Source organism: Trachypithecus francoisi, unplaced genomic scaffold, assembly GCF_009764315.1.
Source record: "Trachypithecus francoisi isolate TF-2019V2 unplaced genomic scaffold, Tfra_2.0 Lachesis_group3, whole genome shotgun sequence".
Lineage (NCBI taxonomy): Eukaryota > Metazoa > Chordata > Mammalia > Primates > Cercopithecidae > Trachypithecus > Trachypithecus francoisi.
In genome coordinates this window covers 145512222-145534731 of record NW_022681468.1, presented here as the reverse complement: position 1 = coordinate 145534731, position 22510 = coordinate 145512222, and the positions used below count along the sequence as shown (strand labels likewise).

Sequence of the window (22510 nt, the reverse complement as noted above, 5' to 3'; positions counted from 1 at the left end):
TATCTTGTTGAGCACTGATTTTTTTTGGCCGGGGGGGGGTGGCTGGGGCGGCAGACAGAGTTTCATTCTTGTTGCCCGGGCTGGAGTGCAATGGCACAACCGTGGCTCACTGCAACTGCTGCCTGCCTACTGGGTTCAAGCAATTCTCCCGCCTCAGCCTCTCAAGTAGCTGGGGTTACAGGCATGCACCACCACACCCAGCTAATTTTTGTATTTTTAGTACAGATGGGGTTTCTCCATGTTGGTCAGGCTGTTCTTGAACTCCCGATCTCAGGTGATCCACCTGCCTTGGCCTCCCAAAGTGCTGGGATTACAGTCATGAGCCACCGCACCTGGCTTTTTTTTTTTTTTGGTCACCCAGGCTAGAGTACATTGGCGTGATTTCGGCTCACTGCAACCTCCGCCTCCCAGGTTCAAGCGATTCTCCTACCTCAGCCTCCTGAGTAGGTGGGATTACAGGCGCCTGCCACCATGCCTGGCTAATTTTTATATTTTTAGTGGGGATGGGTTTCACCATGTTGGCCAGGCTGGTCTCAAACTCCTGACCTCAAGTAATCCACCTGCCTCAACCTCCCAAAGTGCTGGGATTACAGGTGTAAGCCATTGTGCCCGGCCTGATTTTTAAAAATATTATGAAATGTAAGAACACTGACTAAAATGTAAGAGCCCTTATTATTCCCAGAGCAGCAGCAAAACCCTCAATTTCCAAAGAAGTCTTTGAGTCTTCTCCAACTTTAGGGTTTGGCTGTATTTCTCTTGTGCTCTTCTACTTCCAGTCTACTGTTTTTCTCCCCCAACCAGCACAAAGGTACAATTTCTGCTTGCTCTGACTCTTGTCTTTATAGTCATCACATTCCATACGGAATGCTCCAAACAATCATAATGCAAAACTCAAGATATTAAGTCTAGAAGAGACCCTCATGGTCAAATCATCATTTATAGGTGACAAAACAGGGGCCCACAACCCTAGCTTTCTGGTTTGCTGAGCTGCAGCCAGGAGTCAGATTGCCCTGGCACCTGGCCTGGTGTCCTCCCCACCATTCCCCAAAGATAAAATTATGAGGGCCAACATCCTGACAAGAGCTCTACTCCCAGGTCATGATTATCATCTAAAAGGCTGACTTGGCAATGTCCAAAATCAACCTCAAACTTCTCGTTTCCCTCCCTCTCAGAAAGAGGAGCCCCACCCCTTGGCACATACCTTGGCAAGATCATACAGACAGAGGACCTGTCGACAGTAGTTCTTTCCATGGAGGCATTTACTTGTCAGCACTTCCAGGTTAGTCACCACTTCATCACTGGAGGGCACTGTCACAAACTTCTGACTATCCAGACTTGAAGCTGGAAGCAAATACGAGTCTGAGGGGCTTCAAGCTGAGAGGTTCAGGCCTCTCCCCAGCTCTCTATGGCTCTACCTCTCTGCTTGAGGCTCCCTGTACTGCACTCCCATGACTCTGATTGGGGTTACAGGACCACTGCTGACAGGGCCCCACTTCAACTTCTTTCATTGCCTTCTTCCAGGATATCCCAGCCTGGGATACCTCAAAGACCTCATATGCTACAAAGACTCAAGGCCACCTAATGAGTGCTCTAGAGATCAGCACTAAAGATGCTTGCCAGAGTCTCCTCTATATGTTCTGCCTCCAATATCAAATAAGTCACAGTCGTGGCCTTAGTTCCAGCCTTCATCACTCTGCATCCTGAGAAGCTGTTATCTGTCTCCTGCTGCCAGCCCCTCACCCTCAATCAGTCTCCGACATACTCATTTCTAAAATGCAAATATGCTTTAATTTTTTAAGACGAGTCTCACTCTGTCACCCAGGCTGGAATGCAGTGGCGTGATCTCAGCTCAGTGCAACCTCTGCCTCCCGGGCTCAAGTGATTCTCGTGCCTCAGCCTCTCGAGTAGCTGGAATTACCGGCATGCACCAGCACACCTGGCTAATTTTTGCACTTTTAGTGGAGATGAGGTTTTGCCATGTTGATCAGGCTGGTCTTGAACTCCTGGTCTCAACTGATCCATCTGCCTTGACTTCCTAAAAGTGCTGCGATTACAGGCATGGGCCACTGCACCCACCTGCAAATATGCTTTAATTTATAGTAAAATTAAAATCTATTCCTGGTATTTTTTTAAAAGAAAGCTCTTGGCTGGGCGCAGTGCTCATGCCTATAATCCCAGCATTTTGGGAGGCTGAGGCGGGCGGATCACCTGAGGTTGGGAGTTTGAGACCAGCCTGACCAACATGGAGAAACCCCGTCTCTACTAAAAATACAAAATAAGCTGGGTGTGGTGGCTCATGCCTGTAATCCCAGCTACTCAGGAGGCTGAGGCAGGAGAATTGCTTGAACCCAGGAGGTGGAGGTTGCAGTGAGCCGAGACTGTGCTCCAGCCTGGACAACGAGACTGAAACTCCATCTCAAAGAAAAAAAAGCTCTTAGCCTAAAATAGAAGAAGATATTAATTTGATAAAGGATTTCTACTAGGAAAAAAATAGTAAGGAATATTTATATCACACTTTGTATTGGCAAAAACAAAATAGAAAATTTAAATGTATATCAATAAAGCATTATTAAAGCTTAGTACATCTGTACAGTGGAATACTCTGCAGCCATTAGAAAGAAGGGGGTTGATCTATATGTACTGACAGAAAAAATGTAGATCAATATGATGTAATCTCATTTTTGCAAAAAATAAATTTTGTGTGTGTGCCTACAAGTAGAAAATGCATACCAAGCAAGTAAAAGATAGTTATTCTGGGCCAGGCGTGGTGACTCATGCCTGTAATCCCTGCACTTTGGGAGGCAGAGGCGGGCAGATCACAAGGTCAGGAGTTTGAGACCAGCCTGGGCAATATGCTGAAACCCCGTCTCTACTAAAAAATTACAAAAAAATTAGCCAGGCATGGTGGCGCATGCCTGTAATCCCAGCTACTTGGGAGGCTGAGGCAGGAGAATCTCTTGAACCCAGGAGGCGGAGGTTGCAGTGAGCCAAGATTGTGTCATTGCACTCCAACCTGGGCAACAGAGCGAGACTCTGTCTAAAAAAAAAAAAAAAAAAAAAAAAAAAGATAGTTATTCTGGGGAATTTTGTGGGGCTAGTGTTGAATTGGCTTTTTTTTTTTTTCTTTTGCGATGAAGTCTCACTCTGTTGCCCAGGCTAGAGTGCAGTGGCACTATCTCAGTTCACTGCAACCTCTGCCTCCTGAGTTCAACTGATTCTCCCACCTCAGCCTCTGGGTATTACAGGTGTGCACCACCACACCCAGCTAATTTTTTTTATTTTTAGTAGATACGAAGTTTCACCATGTTGGCCAGGCTGGTCTTGAACTCCTGACCTCAGGTGATCTGCCCACCTCGGCCTCCCAAAGTGCTGGGATTACAGTGTGAGCCACCATGCCCAGCCTGAACTGACTTTTTACTTGATACATTTCTGTGTTATGTGATTTGCTACACTAAGCACATGTTAATTTTTATTTTAAAATATTATTAGAAAGTGCTGTAGGTCAGAGGTGGTGGCTCATGCCTGTAATGCTATCACTTTGGGAGGCTGGGGTGGAAGGATCCCTGGAGCCTAGGAGTTAGATGCCAGCCTGGGCAACACAGTGAGACCCCACCTCTACAGAAAATTTAAAAATTAGCTGGGGATGGTGGTGTGCATCTGTGGTTCCAGCTATTCAGGAGGCTGAGGCAGGAGGATTGCTTGAGCCCTGGAGGTTGAGTCTGCAGTGAGCCATGTTTGCACCACTGCACTCCAGCCTGGGCAATAAAGTGAGGCCCTGTCTCAAAAAAAACAAAACAAATAAAAGCCCTTAAAGATAAAAAAAAATAAAATAAAATGCAACTCAGACCATGTTATTCCCCTGCTTAAATCCTTCACTGGGAGTTCCAATTCTAGGTAAGCTGGTTATAATAAGCTCAATGTACTGTGTCTTTCCCACTGAATTCAACACAAAACCTGGACACAAGACATGTGGCAGCTAAATAAAGACTCTGGAAAAGTAAAAAGTAGCAGGCAAATTGAAGATGACCAGAATTATCATTTTCCCCCCTCTAGCAAGCTCTAGCCTGAATGCAGTGCTGACTAAAACCTAAGAACCAAGGGCTGAGGTGAAGTGTGTGTACGAGAGAGTGCAAATTCCAGAAGCTCTCTAGTACCAGTTTGAAGAGTGAAAAGGGGAACTCCTAATTCCTGTTCTTCCTTGTCCTGGCTCCCAAGCAAGCCACTGGCAGTGGTGGGAGAGGCTGCAGTGGCAAGAGTCAAGCCTCTCAGAAAGGGGAGCCTTCTTTTTTTTCCTTTTTTTTGTTTTGAGACGGAGTCTTGCTGTGTCACCTAGGTTGGAGTGCAGTGGTGCGATCTCGGCTCACTATAAGTTCCATCTCCCGGGTTCACGCCATTCTCCTGTCTCAGCCTCCCGAGTAGCTGGGACTACAGGCGCCTGACACCGTGCCCAGCTAATTTTATTTTGTATTTTTAGTAGAGATGGGGTTTCACTGTGTTAGCCAGGATGGTCTTGATCTGACCTTGTGATCCGCCCGCCTCAGCCTCCCAAAGTGCTGGGATTACAGGCATGAGCCACCACGCCCAGCCAGTGGAGCCTTCTTTTCTGAGCAGGGGCACTTTGGTCTCAGGAGGGCAGAGCAGACCCCTGTTGCTTTTGCATTACCCTCCTGTCACCTGGCCCTGGGTGTAGGAATAGTCAGGATAGTGCAAGACAGAGTAGGGGTAACTAAACCTTCAGCTTTTGGCCAAAGAACCGAAAAGATAACCCTCAGGGAACCAGAAATTAGCTGGGAGAGCCCCAGGAAAGCAACCCAATACATTTTTATGAACTACGGGGCTCACTCCTGGACTACACATGTATGGCTTTGATCCTAACTAGCACAGATCGCTACCAAGGTCATAGATTGACCATTAGGTGGCATGCACACACAGGACAGATCTGAATACTACCGCAAAGGAAAATGAACTGATAATGAAACCACGATGCACAGGCAGTGGTTTGGAACTTCAGTTTGAACCAGGTCAACTGTCTGCTAAAAAATATCAACATCCTTCATAGAATTTAAATAAGATCCATAGTCTCAAATAGTATATTTGAATAATACACTACTCAAAATGTCCAGATGCAGCCAGTCATGGCGGCTCACGCCTGTAATCCCAACACTTTGGGGGGCCAAGGCGGGTGGATCACCTGGGGTCAGGAGTTCGAGACCAGCCTGGCCAGCATGGCAAAACCCTGTTTCTACCAAAAATACAACAAAATTAGTCAGATGTGGTGGCACACACCTGTAATTCCAGCTACTCGGGAGGCTGAGACACGAGAATCGCTTGAACCTGGGAGGCTGAGGTCGCAGTAAGCTGAGATTGCACCATTGCACTCCAGCCTGGGTGACAGAACAAGTCTCCGTCTCAAAAAACAAAAACAAGAAAACAAACAAAAAAACTCAAAATGTTCAGATGCAACCCCAAATTACTCAGTGTAAGATATAGCGAGACCCCGTTCTCCACAAAAAGGAAAAGAAAAAAAAAAAGAGTATAAGAAAAAGCAGGAAGAGAGGCTGGGCGCAGTGGCTCACGCCTGTAATCCCAGCACTTTGGGAGGCCGAGGTGGGTGGATCACCTGCAGTCAGGAGTTTGAGAGCAGCCTCGCCAACATGGCAAAACTCTGTGTCTACTAAAAATACAAAAAAAAAAAAAAATAGCTGGGTGTGGTGGCACACTCCTGTAGTCCTAGCTACTCGGGAGGCTGAGACAGGAGAATCGCTTGAACCCAGGAGGCGGAGGTTGCAGTGAGCCAAGGTCACACCACTGTACCCCAGCATGGGCAATAGAGCAAGACTCCATCTAAAAAAAAAAAAAAAAAAAAAAGCAGGAAGATTTCAACTCACACGAGAAAGACAAGATGCTAGCTAGCATTAAAATGATGCAAAAGTTAAAATCATCTGACAAAGAATGTAAAGCAGCTATAATACAAATGTTCCAATAAGCAATTCTGAATGCTCCTGAGACAAACAGAAAAATGCAAAGTCTCAGCAAAGAAACAGAAGATATGAAGAACAAAATGAAAATTTTAGAACTGAAAAATGCAGTTACGTGCTGTATAACAATGTTTCCATCAACAACGGACTGCATATACAACAAGGATCCTGTAAGATTATAATGGAGCTAAAAAATTCCTATCACCTAGTGACATCATAGTCATTGTGACATAGCACGATTACTTAATTTTTTAATAAATTTAGTGTAGCCTAAATGTACAGCATTTATAAAGTCTACAGTAATGTACAGTAATATCCTAAGTTTTCACATTTACCACTTAGTGACAACCAGAGCAACTTCTAGTCCTGTAAGCTCCATTAACGTTAAGAGCCCTTTACAAATTGTACTATTAAAAAAATTTTTTTTAGGCTGGGCGCGGTGGCTCATGCCTGTAATTCCAGCACTTTGGGAGGCTGAGGCGGGCGGATCACAAGGTTAGGAGATCGAGACTATCCTGGCTAACACCGTGAAACCGCGTCTCTACTAAAAATTCAAAAAATTAGCTGGGTGTGGTGGTGGGCGCCTGTAGTCCTGCTACTGGGAAGGCTGAGGCAGGAGAATGGAACCCAGCAGGCAGAGCCTGCAGTGAGCCAAGATCTCGCCACTGCACTCTAGTCTGGGCGACAGACTCCGTCTCAAAAAAAAAAAAAAAAAAAAAAAATTTTTTTAAATGAAAATCTCCAATTGTTTATTTCCTGAAGCTAAAAAATCTTTATATCACATTTTTTACTGTACCTTTTCTATGTTTAGATATATCTAGATACACAAATACTTACCATTATGTTATAATCAATTACAGTACAGTAGCATGCTGTACTGGCTTGCAGCCCAGGAATGATAGGCTATATACCATCTAGCAGAGGTGTGTAGAAGTCTATACCACCTAGGTTTGTATAAGTATGCTCTAAGATGTTTGCACAGTGATGAAATAACTCAACAATGCATTTCTCAGAATGTATCCTCATTGTTAATGCATGGTTGTAACTGAAATTTTAAAATCATAGAAATAAAATTCAATAACAGAAATTATCCAATCTGAACAACAGAGAGAAAAAAAGTTTAAAAAAAACTGAACTGGCCAGGTGTGGAGGCTCACGCCTGTAATCCCAGCAGTTTGGGAGGCTGAAGCGGGCATATCACAAGGTCAAGAAATTGAGGCCACCCTGGCCGACATGGTGAAACCTTATCTGTACTAAAAATACAAAAATTAGCTGGGTGTGGTGACGCGCGGCTGTAGTCCCAGCTACTTGGGAGGCTGAAGCAGGAGAATCACTTGAACCTGGGAGGCAGAGGTTGCAGCGAGCCAAGATCGCGCCACTGCACTCCAGCCTGGCGACAAAGCGAGACTCCGTCTCAAAAACAAACCAACACACAAACAAAAACTGAACAAAACTTCAAGGAATTATGAGATAATAAAAATTATATATTCATGTACTTGAAGTTCCAGAAGGAGAGGAGATAGGGTATGGTGCTGAGAAAATATTTGAAAAAATTATGGCTGATCACTACCCAAGTTTGGTGAAACACATAAACCTACATATTCAAGAAGCTCAGTAAACCCCAAATATATGAATAAAGCCAAAGAAATACATATCCAGTCACAATATAATCAAACTGCTAAAGACCAACAACAGAAAAAAACACTGACAGCTACCAGAGAAATATGCACTATTTATATAGATGAACAATGATTAAATTGACTGCATATTTTTCATCAGACACCATGGAGGCCAAAAGGAAGTGAATATTTTCAAGTGCTGAAAGAAAACAACTAATTTTCTTATTTATTTTTTGAGACACAGGTTCTCACTTTGTTGTCCAGGCTGGAGTGCAGTGGCATGAACACGGTTCATTGCAGCCTTATCCTCCTGGGCTCAAGTGATCCTCGTGCCTTAGCCTCCCAAGTAGCTGGGACTGTAGGGCGCCACCACATCTGGCTAATTTTTGTATTTTTTGTAGAGACGGGGTTTTGCCATGTTGCCCAGGCTGGTCTTGAATTCCTGAGCTCAACTGATCTGCCTGCCTTAGCCTCCCAAAGTGCTGGAATTACAGGTGTGAGCCACTGCACCTGGCCTGAAAATAACTAATTTTCTATATCCAGCAAAACATCCTTTAGGAATGAAGGTAAGATAGAGACATTCTCAGATGATGAAAAACTGATTATTTAAAAAAAAAAAAAAAAAAGGCTGGGCGTGGTGGCTCACGCTTGTAACCCCAGCACTTTGGGAGGCTGAGGTGGGTTTATTAAAACATATTTTTTGGCTAAGAACAAAAACCTCATTGTTTAATGAGGTTTTCAATGTATGCAGAAGTAATAAAAGTCAAGTAGGATGTAAAGGGAGAAGAGTAAAGTGACCTACATGGTGGTAAGGTTCCTCCTACATTCCAGCTGAGGTGGTAAAATATTGATTCTAAGTATACTGTGGAAAGTTAAGGATGTACATTGTCATCTCTAAAAAAACCAATTAAACTATACAAAGATGCATAGTCAAAATCACAATCAATTAAAATGGAAGACTAAAAAATGTTCAAATAACCCAAAAAGCAGAAGAAAAAGTTTCCCTTGAAAATCACAAAATAGGCCGGGCGCGGTGGCTCAAGCCTGTAATCCCAGCACTTTGGGAGGCCGAGACGGGTGGATCACGAGGTCAGGAGATCGAGACCATCCTGGCTAACACGGTGAAACCCCGTCTCTACTAAAAATACAAAAACTAGCTGGGCGAGGTGGCGGGCGCCTGTAGTCCCAGCTACTCGGGAGGCTGAGGCAGGAGAATGGCGTAAACCCGGGAGGCGGAGCTTGCAGTGAGCTGAGATCCGGCCACTGCACTCCAGTCCGGGAGACAGAGCGAGACTCCGCCTCAAAAAAAAAAAAAAAAAAAAAAAAAAAAAAAAAAGAAAATCACAAAATGCTAAAACTCACCCGAGATGAGAAAGATAACCTGAATAGTCCTGTAATTATTTAAGAAACTGAATTTGTGGTTTAAAATCTTCCAAAATGGAAATCTCCAGTCTCAGCTAGTTTTATTGGTAAATTCTACTAAGCATTTAAGGAAGAAATAACACCAGTTCTACACAATGTTTTCCAGAAAATAAAAGAGCAGGGAATACTTTCTAACTCATGAAACCAGCATTACCTTGATACAAAAACCAAACAGTACAAAAAAAGGCCGGGCATGGTGGCTCACGCCTGTAATCACAGCACTTTGGGAGGCCAAGGTAGGCGGACCACCTGAGGTCAGGAGTTCAAGACTAGCCTGGCCAATATGGTGAAACTCCGTCTCTACTAAAAATACAAAAAGTAGCCAAGTGTGGTGGTTCACAACTATAATCCCAGCTACTCGGGAGGCTGAGGCAGGGGAATCACTCGAACCTGGAAGGCGGAGGTTGCAGTGATCGGAGATTACGCACTACACTCTGGCCTAGGCAACAGAGTGAGACTCTGTCTCAAAAACAAAAACAGTACCATAAAGAAAATTACAGAATAACATTCCTCACGAACATAAATGTAAAAATCTTTAACAAAACAGCAAATTGATTACAGCAAAAAATCAAAAAGAATAATGCACCAGGCCCAAACTGGATTTATTTAAATGGGGAATTCAAGGCTGGTCCAATATTAAAAATATCAACTAATGTAATCTACTATATTAATAGTCTAAAGAAAAAAACCACATGATCAGATTAACAGATGCAGAAATAACATGACTAAATTCAAACTGATTCATGATAAAAATTCTCAGCAAACCAGGAATAGAGGGGAACTTTTTCAACATGATAAAGCCTATTTTCAAAAACCTATAGCTAATACCATACTTAATGATGAAAAGATCAAATATTTTCCCTTTAAGGTCAGTAAAAAGGTACAGATGTCCTCACACCACTCCTATCCAACATAGTACTGAAAGGCCTAGTCAGTGCAATAAAGCAAGAACAAGAAATAAAAGGCATACAGATTGGAAAGGCAGAAATACAACTCTATTTGCAGATGACACAAATGTCCACGTAGAAAATCTTGAGCAATCTACAAGAAATCTCCTAGAATAAGCAAGTTTAACAAAGTCATAGAGTATAAAGTTAACATAAAGAACACATTTCTGGCTGGGTGCAGTGGCTCATGCCTGTAATCTTGGCACTTTGGGAGGCTGAGGTGGGCGAATCTCCTGAGGTCAGGAGTTTGAAACCAGCCTAGCCAACATGGTGAAACCGGTCTCTACTAAAAACACAAAAATTAGCCAGGATTGGTGGTGGGCACCTCTAATCCCAGCTACTTGGGAGGCTAAGGAAGGAGAATCACTTGAACCCAGGAGGCAGAGGTTGCAGTGAGCCGAGACCACACCATTGCACTCTAGCCTAGGCGACAAGAGTGAAACACCATCTGAAAAAAACAAAAAACAAAAACAAACAAACAAAAAAACCCAAAAAGAAAAACAAAAAAACATATTTCTGTATACTATCAATGTAAGACTGGAAACGATTAAATTTACAGATGTATAGAATACGTAGAATAAATTTCAGTGAACTAGCTACAAATCAGATAGATTCCCTTTAACTTTGAAACATAGCTAGTTTAAGAGACATAGGTCTTTCTATTTCATTGACTAGTTAATTGGCTAGTTTACAGATTACCTGGAAAAAAGTTGTTGTCCCCTTAACTTGGTATAACTATTCTGCCACAAGGGTCCCTTCCTGCTTGGAGATAGTGCTAACAGTGCCATTTAAGACTCTGGGCCATGGACTCTTACTTACTGCTGTGGACTCTCCTCAGGGGAATGTCGGGTTCTTCCTCAAGCAGCTCAGCACTTTGTAGGAGAGCATGGATCTCCGGGTGCAGATCCTCCATACTAGCTTCTCCTGAGGCCAGTGCTCTGCAGTGCAACACCAAGGCGACATCTCGATTATAGAAATGAAAATACCGGCATACTCTACTTGCTTCATGCACACAGCCATCATCCAGTAGGCGCCCAATCAAAAAGTTTAGTGACTCCTGCTCTTTCCAATCCAGTCTATTCTCGCATGTCTCTTTGGATGGAAGGCTGTTAAGTTCTAAGTATTTTGATGTATTCAGAGCAGCCAACTTGGAGAAGGAAAACTCCCTGGCTAAACTATCAAAGGAAAGTTCACCACTGGTTGAGATCTGTCGAGAAAATTTGGGCTCTGTTTCCTCCTGATTTCTTCCAAGAGTGTGCTGGGTGATGCGGCAGAGCCAGATCTGCTTCTCCAGCTCCTCCAGCTTGTCCAAGGGCACTACGTCCTCTTGGGCAAGCCAGTGCCCTGCCAAAGTGAGCAGCAGATGGCGTTCCTCAATGCTGCTCCATCCAGCTGGGTGCTCACATGCCACATGGGCCTGAGTTGAGAAAAAGGAAGAAGCTGCTTTGCTTGAAATTGAATTTTTCTTAAAATTCTCATGGCATTTTTTCCAGAAGTCAATTCTTGCTTGTTTTAGTGACCACTGTTCAATGTGTTTTAGAGTCTGCATTTCCTGTGTTATCTGTGAAATTTAACAAAGCAGATTTTAGCCTTTCTTAGATAAAGTATCATAAATGCTCATGTTCCCTAAGTATATCATACTTGTTTGTTTGGTTTTTTTTTTTTTTTTGAGACAGGGTCTGGGTCTGTCACCCAGGCTGGAAAGCAGTGATGGCGATCACAGCATATTGCAGCCTCAACCTCCTGGACACAAGAGATCCTCCCACCTCAGCCTCCCAGGGAGCTGGGACCACAGGTGTGTGCCACCATGCCTGGCTAATTTTTAATTTTTTGTAGAGACAGGGTCTCCTTATGTTGCCCAGGCTGGTCTTAAACTTCTGGGCTCAAGCAATCCTCCTGCCTTGGCCTCCCAAAGTGCTGGGATTATAGGCATGAGCCACTGCACCTGGCCTTATCATACTTGTTAAAACCAAATCAAATCAGAGAACAGAGATGTGGCTACAGATGACCCTGGATATTTTATCTGGAAAGTTATGGTATGAAAAACAATTCTTGATTGATCTCATGGAATGGGATTTAAGTGGAAGCCCCCTTATATTTAATTCTATTCAAAGGAAAATAGTTGTAGCATATCCTACAAACTAATGTTGCATTTGCAGCACACATTTCTCAATAATGGGCATTGTAGGCTTATCCATTTCTGAAAGTAATGTGTGTGTCAAAAGTAAAAAAAAAGCCTTATCTCCTATAAATTATATATCTCATTTGATTTACTGTTTAATGCTGATTTTAAAAGTTAAGATTTTAAATAACTTAAAAGACCAATGATACCTCTTTAATAACCAAGTTGTCCACAGGTAACTCAGCTAATTCTGCTACCCTCCTGGCCAAAGCGAACTGCCCGTCTGTCTGCAGTCTTTCCAAAATAGATTTACATTCATGCTGAAAATTCTCAATGCTGTAGCAGGTAATAATTATATGATTAATGGCTATGGATGTATCCTTCAAAATTTGGCAAAGGACATACAGCTTTTTCACATCTGGACCTGTGCCAAAGAGAAGAGGATATAAACATTTAGTCAATAAAATGCCACTACAGCATTTCAAGAGTAATGCAATATCGGGTGAAAATATACATGTTTAACATAGTAATGTGGTTAAAGGAAAAATAAAAAGCGAGTTTTCTGTTTTTTTGGGATGGAATCTCACTGTCACCCAAGGCTGGAACGCAGTGGTGTGATCTTGGCTCACGGTAACCTCCACCTCCTGGGGTTCGAGGGATCCTCCTGCCTCGGCCTCCTGAGTAGTAGGGACTACAGGCATGCACCACCACATCTGGCTAATTTTTGTACTTTTAGTAGAGATGGGATTTCACCATGTTGTCCAAGCTGCTCTCAACCGTGCCTGGCCAAAAAAAGCTATTTTTCTACTCTGGTTGACTAGCAAAGGAAGCCATAAGATAGCTCCTGTGTACCAAAGACATCAAAAAAAATGGTCCAGAAAAATTGTTAGTGGTAAAGTCTGACTGTACTTGCTTGTCATATAGTATGAAGTGTTAGAGATTAATAGCTGGGCACAGTGGCTCACGTATGTAATCCCAGCACTTTGGGAGGCAGAGGTGGGTGGATCACTTGAGGTCAGAAAAGACCGCCTGACCAATATGGTGAAACCCTGTATCTACTAAAAATACAAAAATTAACCCACTGTGGTGGCACACGCCTGTAATCCCAGCTACTCGAGAGGCTGAGGCAGGAGAATCACTTTAACCTGGGAGGCAGAGGTTGCAGTGAGCTGACATGATGCCATTGTACTCCAGCCTGGGCAACAGAGCGAGACTCTGTCTCAAAAAAAAAAAAAAGGGTAGAGATTAGCACATGAACTCAGTCTACACATCTGGCTTTATATACAGGGCAGAGGTTGGTGACCTTCAATGTAGTAGAAACACAGTAACCTTGGGAAGATTTTGGTCATTCAGGCTAGTCTCTCTCTTTCTGGATTTATCTCCTACCGTGATCAAATCTGTCTGATTTAGTGGTCATTTGTTCATTCAATGCAGGAATCATGTGGATCAAGACAGAGAACTTGTAGGACAGTTAAATCTCCAGCTGGCCAGTAGCCTAGGCTCTAATGTGGCACACTGTATTCAGAATGGAGCATCACTTGCACCTCTAAAATTTATCTACTTGCTCCTGGGAGACCTAATTGAGCTCCTCCTGATATCCCTTGGAAATTATTAGTAACACCAAGAATTCTTGGCCAGGTGCAGTGGCTCACGCTTATAATCCCAGTACTTTGGGAGACCAAGGCAAGAGGGATCGCTTGAGGCCAGGGGTTCAAGACCAGCCTGTGCAACATGGTAAGACCTTTGTCTCTATTAAACAAAAACAAAGAATTCTCTGCCAACAATTTATGTGGCTGGGTTTGCGCCCTTTCCCAAACAGTCTAAGTAGAATCTACGTATGTCCTACCATAAGAGAGGGGCATGAGAAACATTCCACAGGAGGCTATTTCCAATGCCACCTGCTGGGCAGCAGTCTGATTTAGGTAGTTCTGGGGACAGTGAGACATCCTGCACAATAATCACTAACACAGGCATGTTGAGTTTTGCTGGCATCATATAAAACACAGGTTTTTAAAGAACATATTCCTGGCTGGGCACAGTGGTTCATGCTTGTAATCCCAGCACTTTGGGAGGCCAAGGTGGGAGGAGTGCTTGAGATCAGGAGCTTGGGACTAGCCCGGGCAACATGGCAAAACCCCATTTCTAACAAAAAATACAAAAATTAGCCAGGTTTGGTGGTGTGTGCCTGTAATCCCAGCTACTCAGGATGTTGAGGTGGGAGGATAGCTTGAGCCTGGGAGGCAGAGGTTGCAGTGAGCTGAGGATGTGCTACTGCACTCCAGCTTGGGCAACAGAGCCAGACTCTGTCTCAAAAAAAAAAAGAACGTATTCCTGTTCTCTAAGCAAATAAATGTTAAATATGCACACATAGTAAGTTTCTAAAAATAGGAAAAATTATAGAATAAAAGTATTATAGTCATGTTTAACAATGTAGTAGATCCTTATAATTATTCAAAGATAGATTATGGCAAACAACAGGAAATTCATTTTTTTAAAAAAAATTATAATTACTACAGATCAATGAAAACACCTATATGTTAAAAGGACTTATTTTTGGTCTGCATAGTAACTGATAAGTACCATCTTATATCCATTACATTTTGGAAACACCCCTTTTTCCTTTTAGTCATCAGATCCACAGCCTGCAACAACTGGCTCTGAGCTCAGGATTCTGTCAGTGTTCTGTGCAAATCTGAGCTCTCCAGTTGAATATCTGTGAGTTTAAATGTGAGAAAATAACCCTAGTAGCCAAACTGTCAGAATGTAGTATAAAAGAACAAAATATCATTCAGTAAAAACTTGAAATTATCAAACAAGTGGAAAAGATAATAAAGCAGCATTTGTTTGATTCAATCAGCAACAAGTTAGAGACTGCCAATGTCTCGAGAAATCTGAAAAAAAAAAAAAAGCACAATTTATCTCTGAACTTTAAAAATGATTTGTGCGGCGGGCGCGGTGGCTCAAGCCTGTAATCCCAGCACTTTGGAGGCCAAGGTGGGAGGAGTGCTTGAGATCAGGAGCTTGGGACTAGCCCGGGCAACATGGCAAAACCCCATTTCTAACAAAAAATACAAAAATTAGCCAGGTTTGGTGGTGTGTGCCTGTAATCCCAGCTACTCAGGATGTTGAGGTGGGAGGATAGCTTGAGCCTGGGAGGCAGAGGTTGCAGTGAGCTGAGGATGTGCTACTGCACTCCAGCTTGGGCAACAGAGCCAGACTCTGTCTCAAAAAAAAAAAGAACGTATTCCTGTTCTCTAAGCAAATAAATGTTAAATATGCACACATAGTAAGTTTCTAAAAATAGGAAAAATTATAGAATAAAAGTATTATAGTCATGTTTAACAATGTAGTAGATCCTTATAATTATTCAAAGATAGATTATGGCAAACAACAGGAAATTCATTTTTTTAAAAAAAATTATAATTACTACAGATCAATGAAAACACCTATATGTTAAAAGGACTTATTTTTGGTCTGCATAGTAACTGATAAGTACCATCTTATATCCATTACATTTTGGAAACACCCCTTTTTCCTTTTAGTCATCAGATCCACAGCCTGCAACAACTGGCTCTGAGCTCAGGATTCTGTCAGTGTTCTGTGCAAATCTGAGCTCTCCAGTTGAATATCTGTGAGTTTAAATGTGAGAAAATAACCCTAGTAGCCAAACTGTCAGAATGTAGTATAAAAGAACAAAATATCATTCAGTAAAAACTTGAAATTATCAAACAAGTGGAAAAGATAATAAAGCAGCATTTGTTTGATTCAATCAGCAACAAGTTAGAGACTGCCAATGTCTCGAGAAATCTGAAAAAAAAAAAAAAGCACAATTTATCTCTGAACTTTAAAAATGATTTGTGCGGCGGGCGCGGTGGCTCAAGCCTGTAATCCCAGCACTTTGGAGGCGAGACGGGCGGATCACGAGGTCAGGAGATCGAGACCATCCTGGCTAACACTGTGAACCCCGTCTCTACTAAAAAATACAAAAAACTAGCCGGGCGAGGTGGCGGGCGCCTGTAGTCCCAGCTACTCGGGAGGCTGAGGCAGGAGAATGGCGTGCACCCGGGAGGCGGAGCTTGCAGTGAGCTGAGATCCGGCCACTGCACTCCAGCCCTGGCGACAGAGCGAGACTCCGTCTCAAAAAAAAAAAAAAAAAAAAAAAAAAAAAAATGATTTGTGCATTTCTGAAGTAGGGTTTTTGACCCTGAGCAATGCTAAGGTTACTTGCCATAGAGAAGATAGTGACAGGGTGGGGAGTTCAGTCAGGGTGGTGGGAAAATTGTAGAGGAAAATTATAATAGATAGTTATAGAAAATATTATATAAGGATAATTATATATTAATATAAGAAAAATTATATAATAGTTATAGGAAATAAACACAAACCTTCTTGGAAGGCCAGGCAGTTTGCACAGCTTCAGTGACAGATATGGCTGAAGGCAGCCTCTTTACCTTCAGTTGATAGCCAAAAAGCTAGTAACAAGGGAATGTGGGGAAGTTTATCTAAATAGCTTGTTTATTCATGTGGTCCTAAGATCAACCTTTGATCAACAGCAGGTGCATAATTGCTCTCTACTATCGGCAATCTTAATTACCATCTAATAGTGTTTACTTGAAACCTTTGCCATTTAAGCTGTACTAAATAAATGCAAACTTTGCCAGCTTATGAGGCAATGCTTCAGACTCAGAGCAGAGCCCCTTAGCCGGACTGACAGGCCAAGTATCTCAGTCAGTGTACATCTTGATCCATCACTAGGTCAGGGTCTGTGGGTTGGACCCCCGCAACAAGCCAGCCAGGAGGAAATGTGGCTATTTGGTAACTGCTTAGAATGAGATGATTGGATATTATTTATGTGTTATACTGTTGTATTATTTCTTGAATATTTTAACCACAATTTAAAGTTCTCTGTAACTTCTTTACCCCCAGTTGCACGCTGTAAGTTAATGTTACATGCATTTTAATTTCCTAACTACCCCTCTAAGGTATTTTCAAGATTAAGGAAGCTAACTTCTTAATAGCAACTTAACTGTAAGGATTGTCTTACCATCAGAGAAGAGATGCTCTCTTTCAACAAAGAGCTGTAAAAGCTTCCCCAGCTCATATGGGGTCTTACACTGCTGTAGCATAAGCTTCAAAAGGAAACACACCTGATCCTCCAGCCACATAGCAGGGATGACAGGGTGGACCTTTGTGGCTGCTGTGTTAAGCTATAAAAGAAAAAGAGAGGCTTAGGGAAAGGAGTTTCATGAGAATAGCAAATCAAAACCTCCAAATCTGGGAACCTCTAAGAAAGCTAAAATTCCCTCAAAAGCTATTGCCTGTCATAAAGTGGGGGTGCTTACTCAGTTCCTTTCCAAATGGCAGGAACTGGTAATGGGGCTCAGAGGACTGGCAAAAACAAGCCCTCCTCAGCAGCTTTGCACATTATCTCTCTGTGGAAAGTTCTGGTATAGAGCTGCATGTGTGAAAAAGATGGGCAAGAGTCCTAAAGACTGAATGCTAACTACAGAGTTAATGTAAAATATTCCTACTTAGTGATTGTCCACTTAATAGCCCTCTGAGTTGCTGTAAAATTAATCAGACGTCTCACTTAGCAGCCTCTTTATTTTTATTTTATTTTTCTGAGATGGAGTCTTGCTCTGCTGCCCAGGCTAGAGTATAGTGGTGTAATCTTGGCTCACTGTAACCTCTGCCTCCTGGGTTCAAGTGATTCTCCTGCCTCAGCCTCCTGAGTAGCTGGGATTACAGGTGCACGCCACCACACTCGGCTAATTTTTTTGTACTTTTAATAGAGACAGGGTTTCACCATGTTGGTCAGGCTGGTCTCGAACTCCTGACGTGATGATCCGCCTGCCATGGCCTCCCAAAGTGCTGAGATTATAGGCATGAGCCACCATGCCTGGCCTAGCAGCTTCTTTAAAGAGGGATGTAGGCCTGCCCTTGAATCCAGAGGATTTTAAATTCACATTATAAAAACTGCTCAGAAAGACTTGCCTAACATTACTTCGCTAGTTCTACCGTTACTTTGCTAGTTCTACCATTTTGCTCGTAGTTTATTCTTGTTGGAGAATGGTCTCAGTTAAGAATGGATTTACATCATTTCAACTGAATGCTAAAAATATTAATAGGAAGATGAATTCAAGTGACAGGCTGCATTTCTACAAGTAGGTGTGGCAAAAAATATCTTCTAGGATGCTGCAGGAAAAGGCTGATTTCAGAGGAGTGGTGCTTTCTTACCTGCTGCGGTGGCTGCGCTTGTTTTTCTTTCCTTTGTGTTGGTAGAGAACAGGGTCTCACTATGTTATCCAGGCTGGTCAAACTCCTGGCCTCAAGCCATTCTCCCGCCTCTGCCTCCCTAAGTGCTGGGATTACAGGTATGATGACTGTGCTCGACAGATGCTTCTTTTGTGACTTCATTCCTGATTTTTACTCTGGCTCTTGCTTCATATTTTTGGAAGATTAATATTTAGTTCTCAGTCACTACAGTTTTGTAGTTCACTCTAGACTTCATACAACATAACCCCCAAAAATACTGGGCATTTTGGTGGAATAGAAACTTAACTGCTGGGTTTCAAAAAATGTATATATTCATAGGCACCAAAAGCTTGTAATTCAGGACCTCTGTCCCTAGTGCTGAGTTAGGCCCTAGTCTTGGCTGAATACTTCCTGTATACTTCTGAACACACTATAAAAGTCACTCTGAAGGTAAGTTTAATATGCAGGGCTTTTTGGCTGTGATGTAAGTTTTAGAAGACAATATTCCCTTCAATGGAATTCTCAAGACTGCCAAGATCTTAAATTAAGGAATGGTTTATAAAATCATATGTCACATTACTGCTATCTTCTTACCCCTACCTGGAATGAATTTCCTTCTCTATTCTCTCTCCTATGCCCTATGTGGTCCTCCCTGTACATTTCTCATCCCCCCTCTTAAATTCCAATAGGACTTACCTACTGGTAAGTACAAAGATCATTTTGCTTTTGCAGCATCTCCCTTAATGCACAGTGTTTAAGGGAATTATGAGAAAGAACACTGGTAGTCAGCTCACTAAATTGCTACTATTTCTGCTTAGACACTGTTCCTGAATGTTTTCTATAACCATTCTGACTGGATTTTGATGTTTAGAAGCACAAAAGTTATATAATACTTCTATTCTTTTTTAAAAAGTATTTCTCTTCTTGATTCTTTATCCTCCTGAGTGTCCTTGTTAAAATTAGCTGGGATTAGGGCATTAGTCCTTAGTCTTTATTTAATTACTTGCATACTTAACTCTGTGGTTCTAAGAAAAGGAACTATTGTGAGCAGATGATGGAACTAGTTAAGCTGGTCAGGCAAGAATAAGAAGATACCTGGGAGGTATCCAACGAGCCATAGGAAGAAACAGACTAAGGAAATTAATGTGCCTATTTTCTGTAGTTTCAGAATCCTAGGCATATTCAAATAACTGATTTGGTATTTTCAAATATGTAACTTTCAAATCTTTATTACAGTGAAGACCAATGTGGCCGGACATGGTGGTTCATGTCTGTAACCCCAACACTTCGAGGCGGGAGGACTGCTTAAGGCAAGGAGTTCCAAACCAGCTTGGGCAACAAAGCAAGACTTCTTCCCTATAAAAACAATATTAAAAATGATTGGGTGCAGTGGCTCACGCCTGTAATCCCAGCACTTCAGGAGGCTGAGGCAGGTGGATTACTTGAGGTCAGGAGTTCGAGACCAGCCTGACCAACATGGTGAAACCCCATCTCTACTAAAAACAAAAAATATTAGCTGGGTGTGGTGGTGGGCACCTGTAATCCCAGCTACTCGGGAGGCTGAGGCAGGAGAATCGCTTGAACCTGGCAGACGGAGGTTATAGTGAGCCGAGATCGTGCCACTGCACTCCAGCCTGGGTGACAGAGCCAGACAAGTGTCTCAAAAAAGAAAAAAAAAAAAAGATTAAAAATTAGCCATGCTACTTGGGAGGCTGAGGCAGGAGGATCTCTTGAGCCTAGGAGTTCGAGGCTGCAGTGAGCTGTGATCATAGCGGTGTGCCTAAGTAACTGAGTGAGACCAAGTCTTTAAACAAAAATAAAAAAGGCCATGCATGCCAACCAAGTTCAGATCAGTGAGAAAGAGCACCATAATTCCAACTTACTATTTCAAGGCTCTCCTGAAACTCCAGAAGTTTAGCTTCAGCTTCTTTATAATTCTTGAAAAACATACACAGTTCATACATCTCCATCACCAACAGTAATGGGGAATCCTTTGATAAAGAGATCAAAAAAAATTACAAAATTTTGAACTCAGTATTTTTTCAATGAATAATGCCAAATAAGAGAATGTTAAAAATGCTATTAATAAGGCAGGGCATGGTGGCTCATGCCTGTAATGCCAGCACTTTGGGAGGCTGAGGCAGTGGGATCACCTGAGGCCAGAAGTTCGAGACCACTTTGGCCAACATGATGAAACCCCATCTCTACTTAAAACATAAAAAAGTAGCCAGGCACAGTGATACTCCAGAGGCTGAGGCATGAGAATCACTTGAACCTGGGAGGTGGAGGTTGCAATGAGCCAAGACTGTGCCCCTGCATTCCATCCTGGGTGACAGAGTGAGACTCTGTCTCAATAAATAAATAAATAAATAGAATTAGCCAAGTGTGGTGGCATGTGCCTATAGTCCCAGCTACAAGTGAGGGAGGATCACTTGAGACCTGGAGGTCGAAGCTGTAGCTATGATCACATCACTGCACTCCAGCCTGGGCAACAGAGCAAGACTCTGCCTCAAAAAAAAAAAAAAAAAAAAAAAGGCTATTAGCAATAGCTTCACAGATTAAATCACGTACGTTAAAAAGAAAGTTAAATATATTTTCCTTTTGGAAAAATGATACTCAGGCCAGTTACACCTACTCAACAATCCATGCTGTCTATTCTTTTTGAGACGGAGTTTCATTCTTGTTACCCTGGCTGGAGTGCAACAGCACGATCTCAGCTCACCGCAACCTCCACCTCCCAGGTTCAAGCGATGCCTCAGCCTCCAGAGTAGCTGGGATTACAGGCATGTGCCGCCACGCCCGGCTAATTTTGTATTTTTAGTAGAGCGGGGTTTCTCCATGTTGGTCAGGCTGGTCTCCAACTCCGGACCTCAGGTGATCCACCCACCTCCGCCTCCCAAAATGCTGGGATTACAGGCATGAGCTACTGTGCCTGGCATTCTCTGTCTATTCTGTCTATTCTCTATTCTTCCTGCCCGTGTGCCCACTGCACACTGCACACGGGCAGGAAGCATTCCACCAGATGGTGCTATGACACCTTTTTTTAAAATTTATTATTTTTTTGAGACACAGCCTCATTCTGTCACCCAGGCTGGAGTGCAGTGGCATGATCACAGCTCACTCACTACAGCCTTGACCTCAGGTGATCCTCCCACCTCAGCTTCTAGAGTAGGTGGGACTAGAGGTGCGTGCCACCATGCCAGGATAATTTTTGTATTTTTGTGGAGATGGGGTTTGCCGTGTTACCCAGCCTGATCTTGAACTCTTGGACTCAACTGGTCCATCCACCTAGGCCTCCCAAAGTGCTGGCATTACAGGTGTGTGCCAGCATGCCCAGGCATAACATTTTAAACACACATACCTGGATAATCAGCTCTACTGACCCACCTTACCTATTGTTGCCTGTGGCACTGATTCATACATTTTATTGTTGTCAGTGGGAGTCAGTCAGATAGGAGCGACTTAGATCCTCCTATCTGTAGGAGTATGAATTAGAAACTATGGCTCTGAACTGTACATACACCACTTACTAAAGTATTTTGAGACCTTGGGTAGGTTACTTAAGTTTTGTGAGCCTTGATTTATTAGTCTGTAAAATGAGGGCAACATCACTTCATAATACCTTTTTTTTGAGACATGGTCTTGCTCTGTCACCCAGGCTGGAGTGCAGTGGCACGATCTTGGCTCACTGCAACTTCCACTTCGCGGGTTCAAGTGATTCTCGTGCCTTGGCCTCCCAAGTAGCTGGGTTTACAGGTGCATCCCACCACGCCCGGATTTTTTTTTTTTTTTTTTTTTTTTTAGTAGAGACGGGGTTTTGCTATGTTGGCCAGGCTGGTCTCAAATTTCTGGCCTCAAATGATCCACCTCCTTTGCCTCCCAAAGTGCTGGGATTACAGGTGTGAGCCACCGTGTCTGGCCCATAATATCTAATATTATTTTCACGTAGGATTATTGTGAAAACTCACTAAAATAATGTATAAAAAGTACCCTGAGGCTGGGCACAGTGGCACACACCTGTAATCCCAGCACTGTGGGAGGCCGAGGTGGGTGGATCACGAGGTCAGGAGATCGAGAACAGCCTGGCCAACATGGTGAAACCCCGTCTCTACTAAAAATACAAAAAATTAGCCGGGCATGGTGGCACGTGCCTCTCTAGTCCCAGCT

The 22510-nt window shown here is 42.9% G+C and overlaps 1 protein-coding gene across 9 annotated transcripts in view; it reads right to left on the bottom strand.

The window, feature by feature from the left end:
- The window catches only part of SPG11 (SPG11 vesicle trafficking associated, spatacsin), a 108816-nt gene that overhangs the window by 14625 nt on the left and 71681 nt on the right, over nt 1-22510 (bottom strand). For 7 of the 9 annotated variants that reach the window (XR_004432034.1, XR_004432035.1, XR_004432033.1 and 4 more), the window contains 5 exons: nt 20227-20334; nt 17133-17295; nt 12298-12512; nt 10786-11527; nt 1202-1341 (listed from right to left, as the gene is read on the bottom strand). Coding sequence is in view for 3 of the 9 variants with exons in the window: in XM_033190267.1 (XP_033046158.1) it covers nt 1202-1341; nt 10786-11527; nt 12298-12512; nt 17133-17295; nt 20227-20334 (1368 nt within the window). In the remaining 6 variants the exon portion in view is untranslated. Of the gene's footprint in view, nt 1-1201; nt 1342-10781; nt 11528-12297; nt 12513-17132; nt 17296-20226; nt 20335-22510 lie in introns of all 9 variants that reach the window. The other 2 variants (XR_004432036.1, XR_004432037.1) reach the window with 1 other exon arrangement.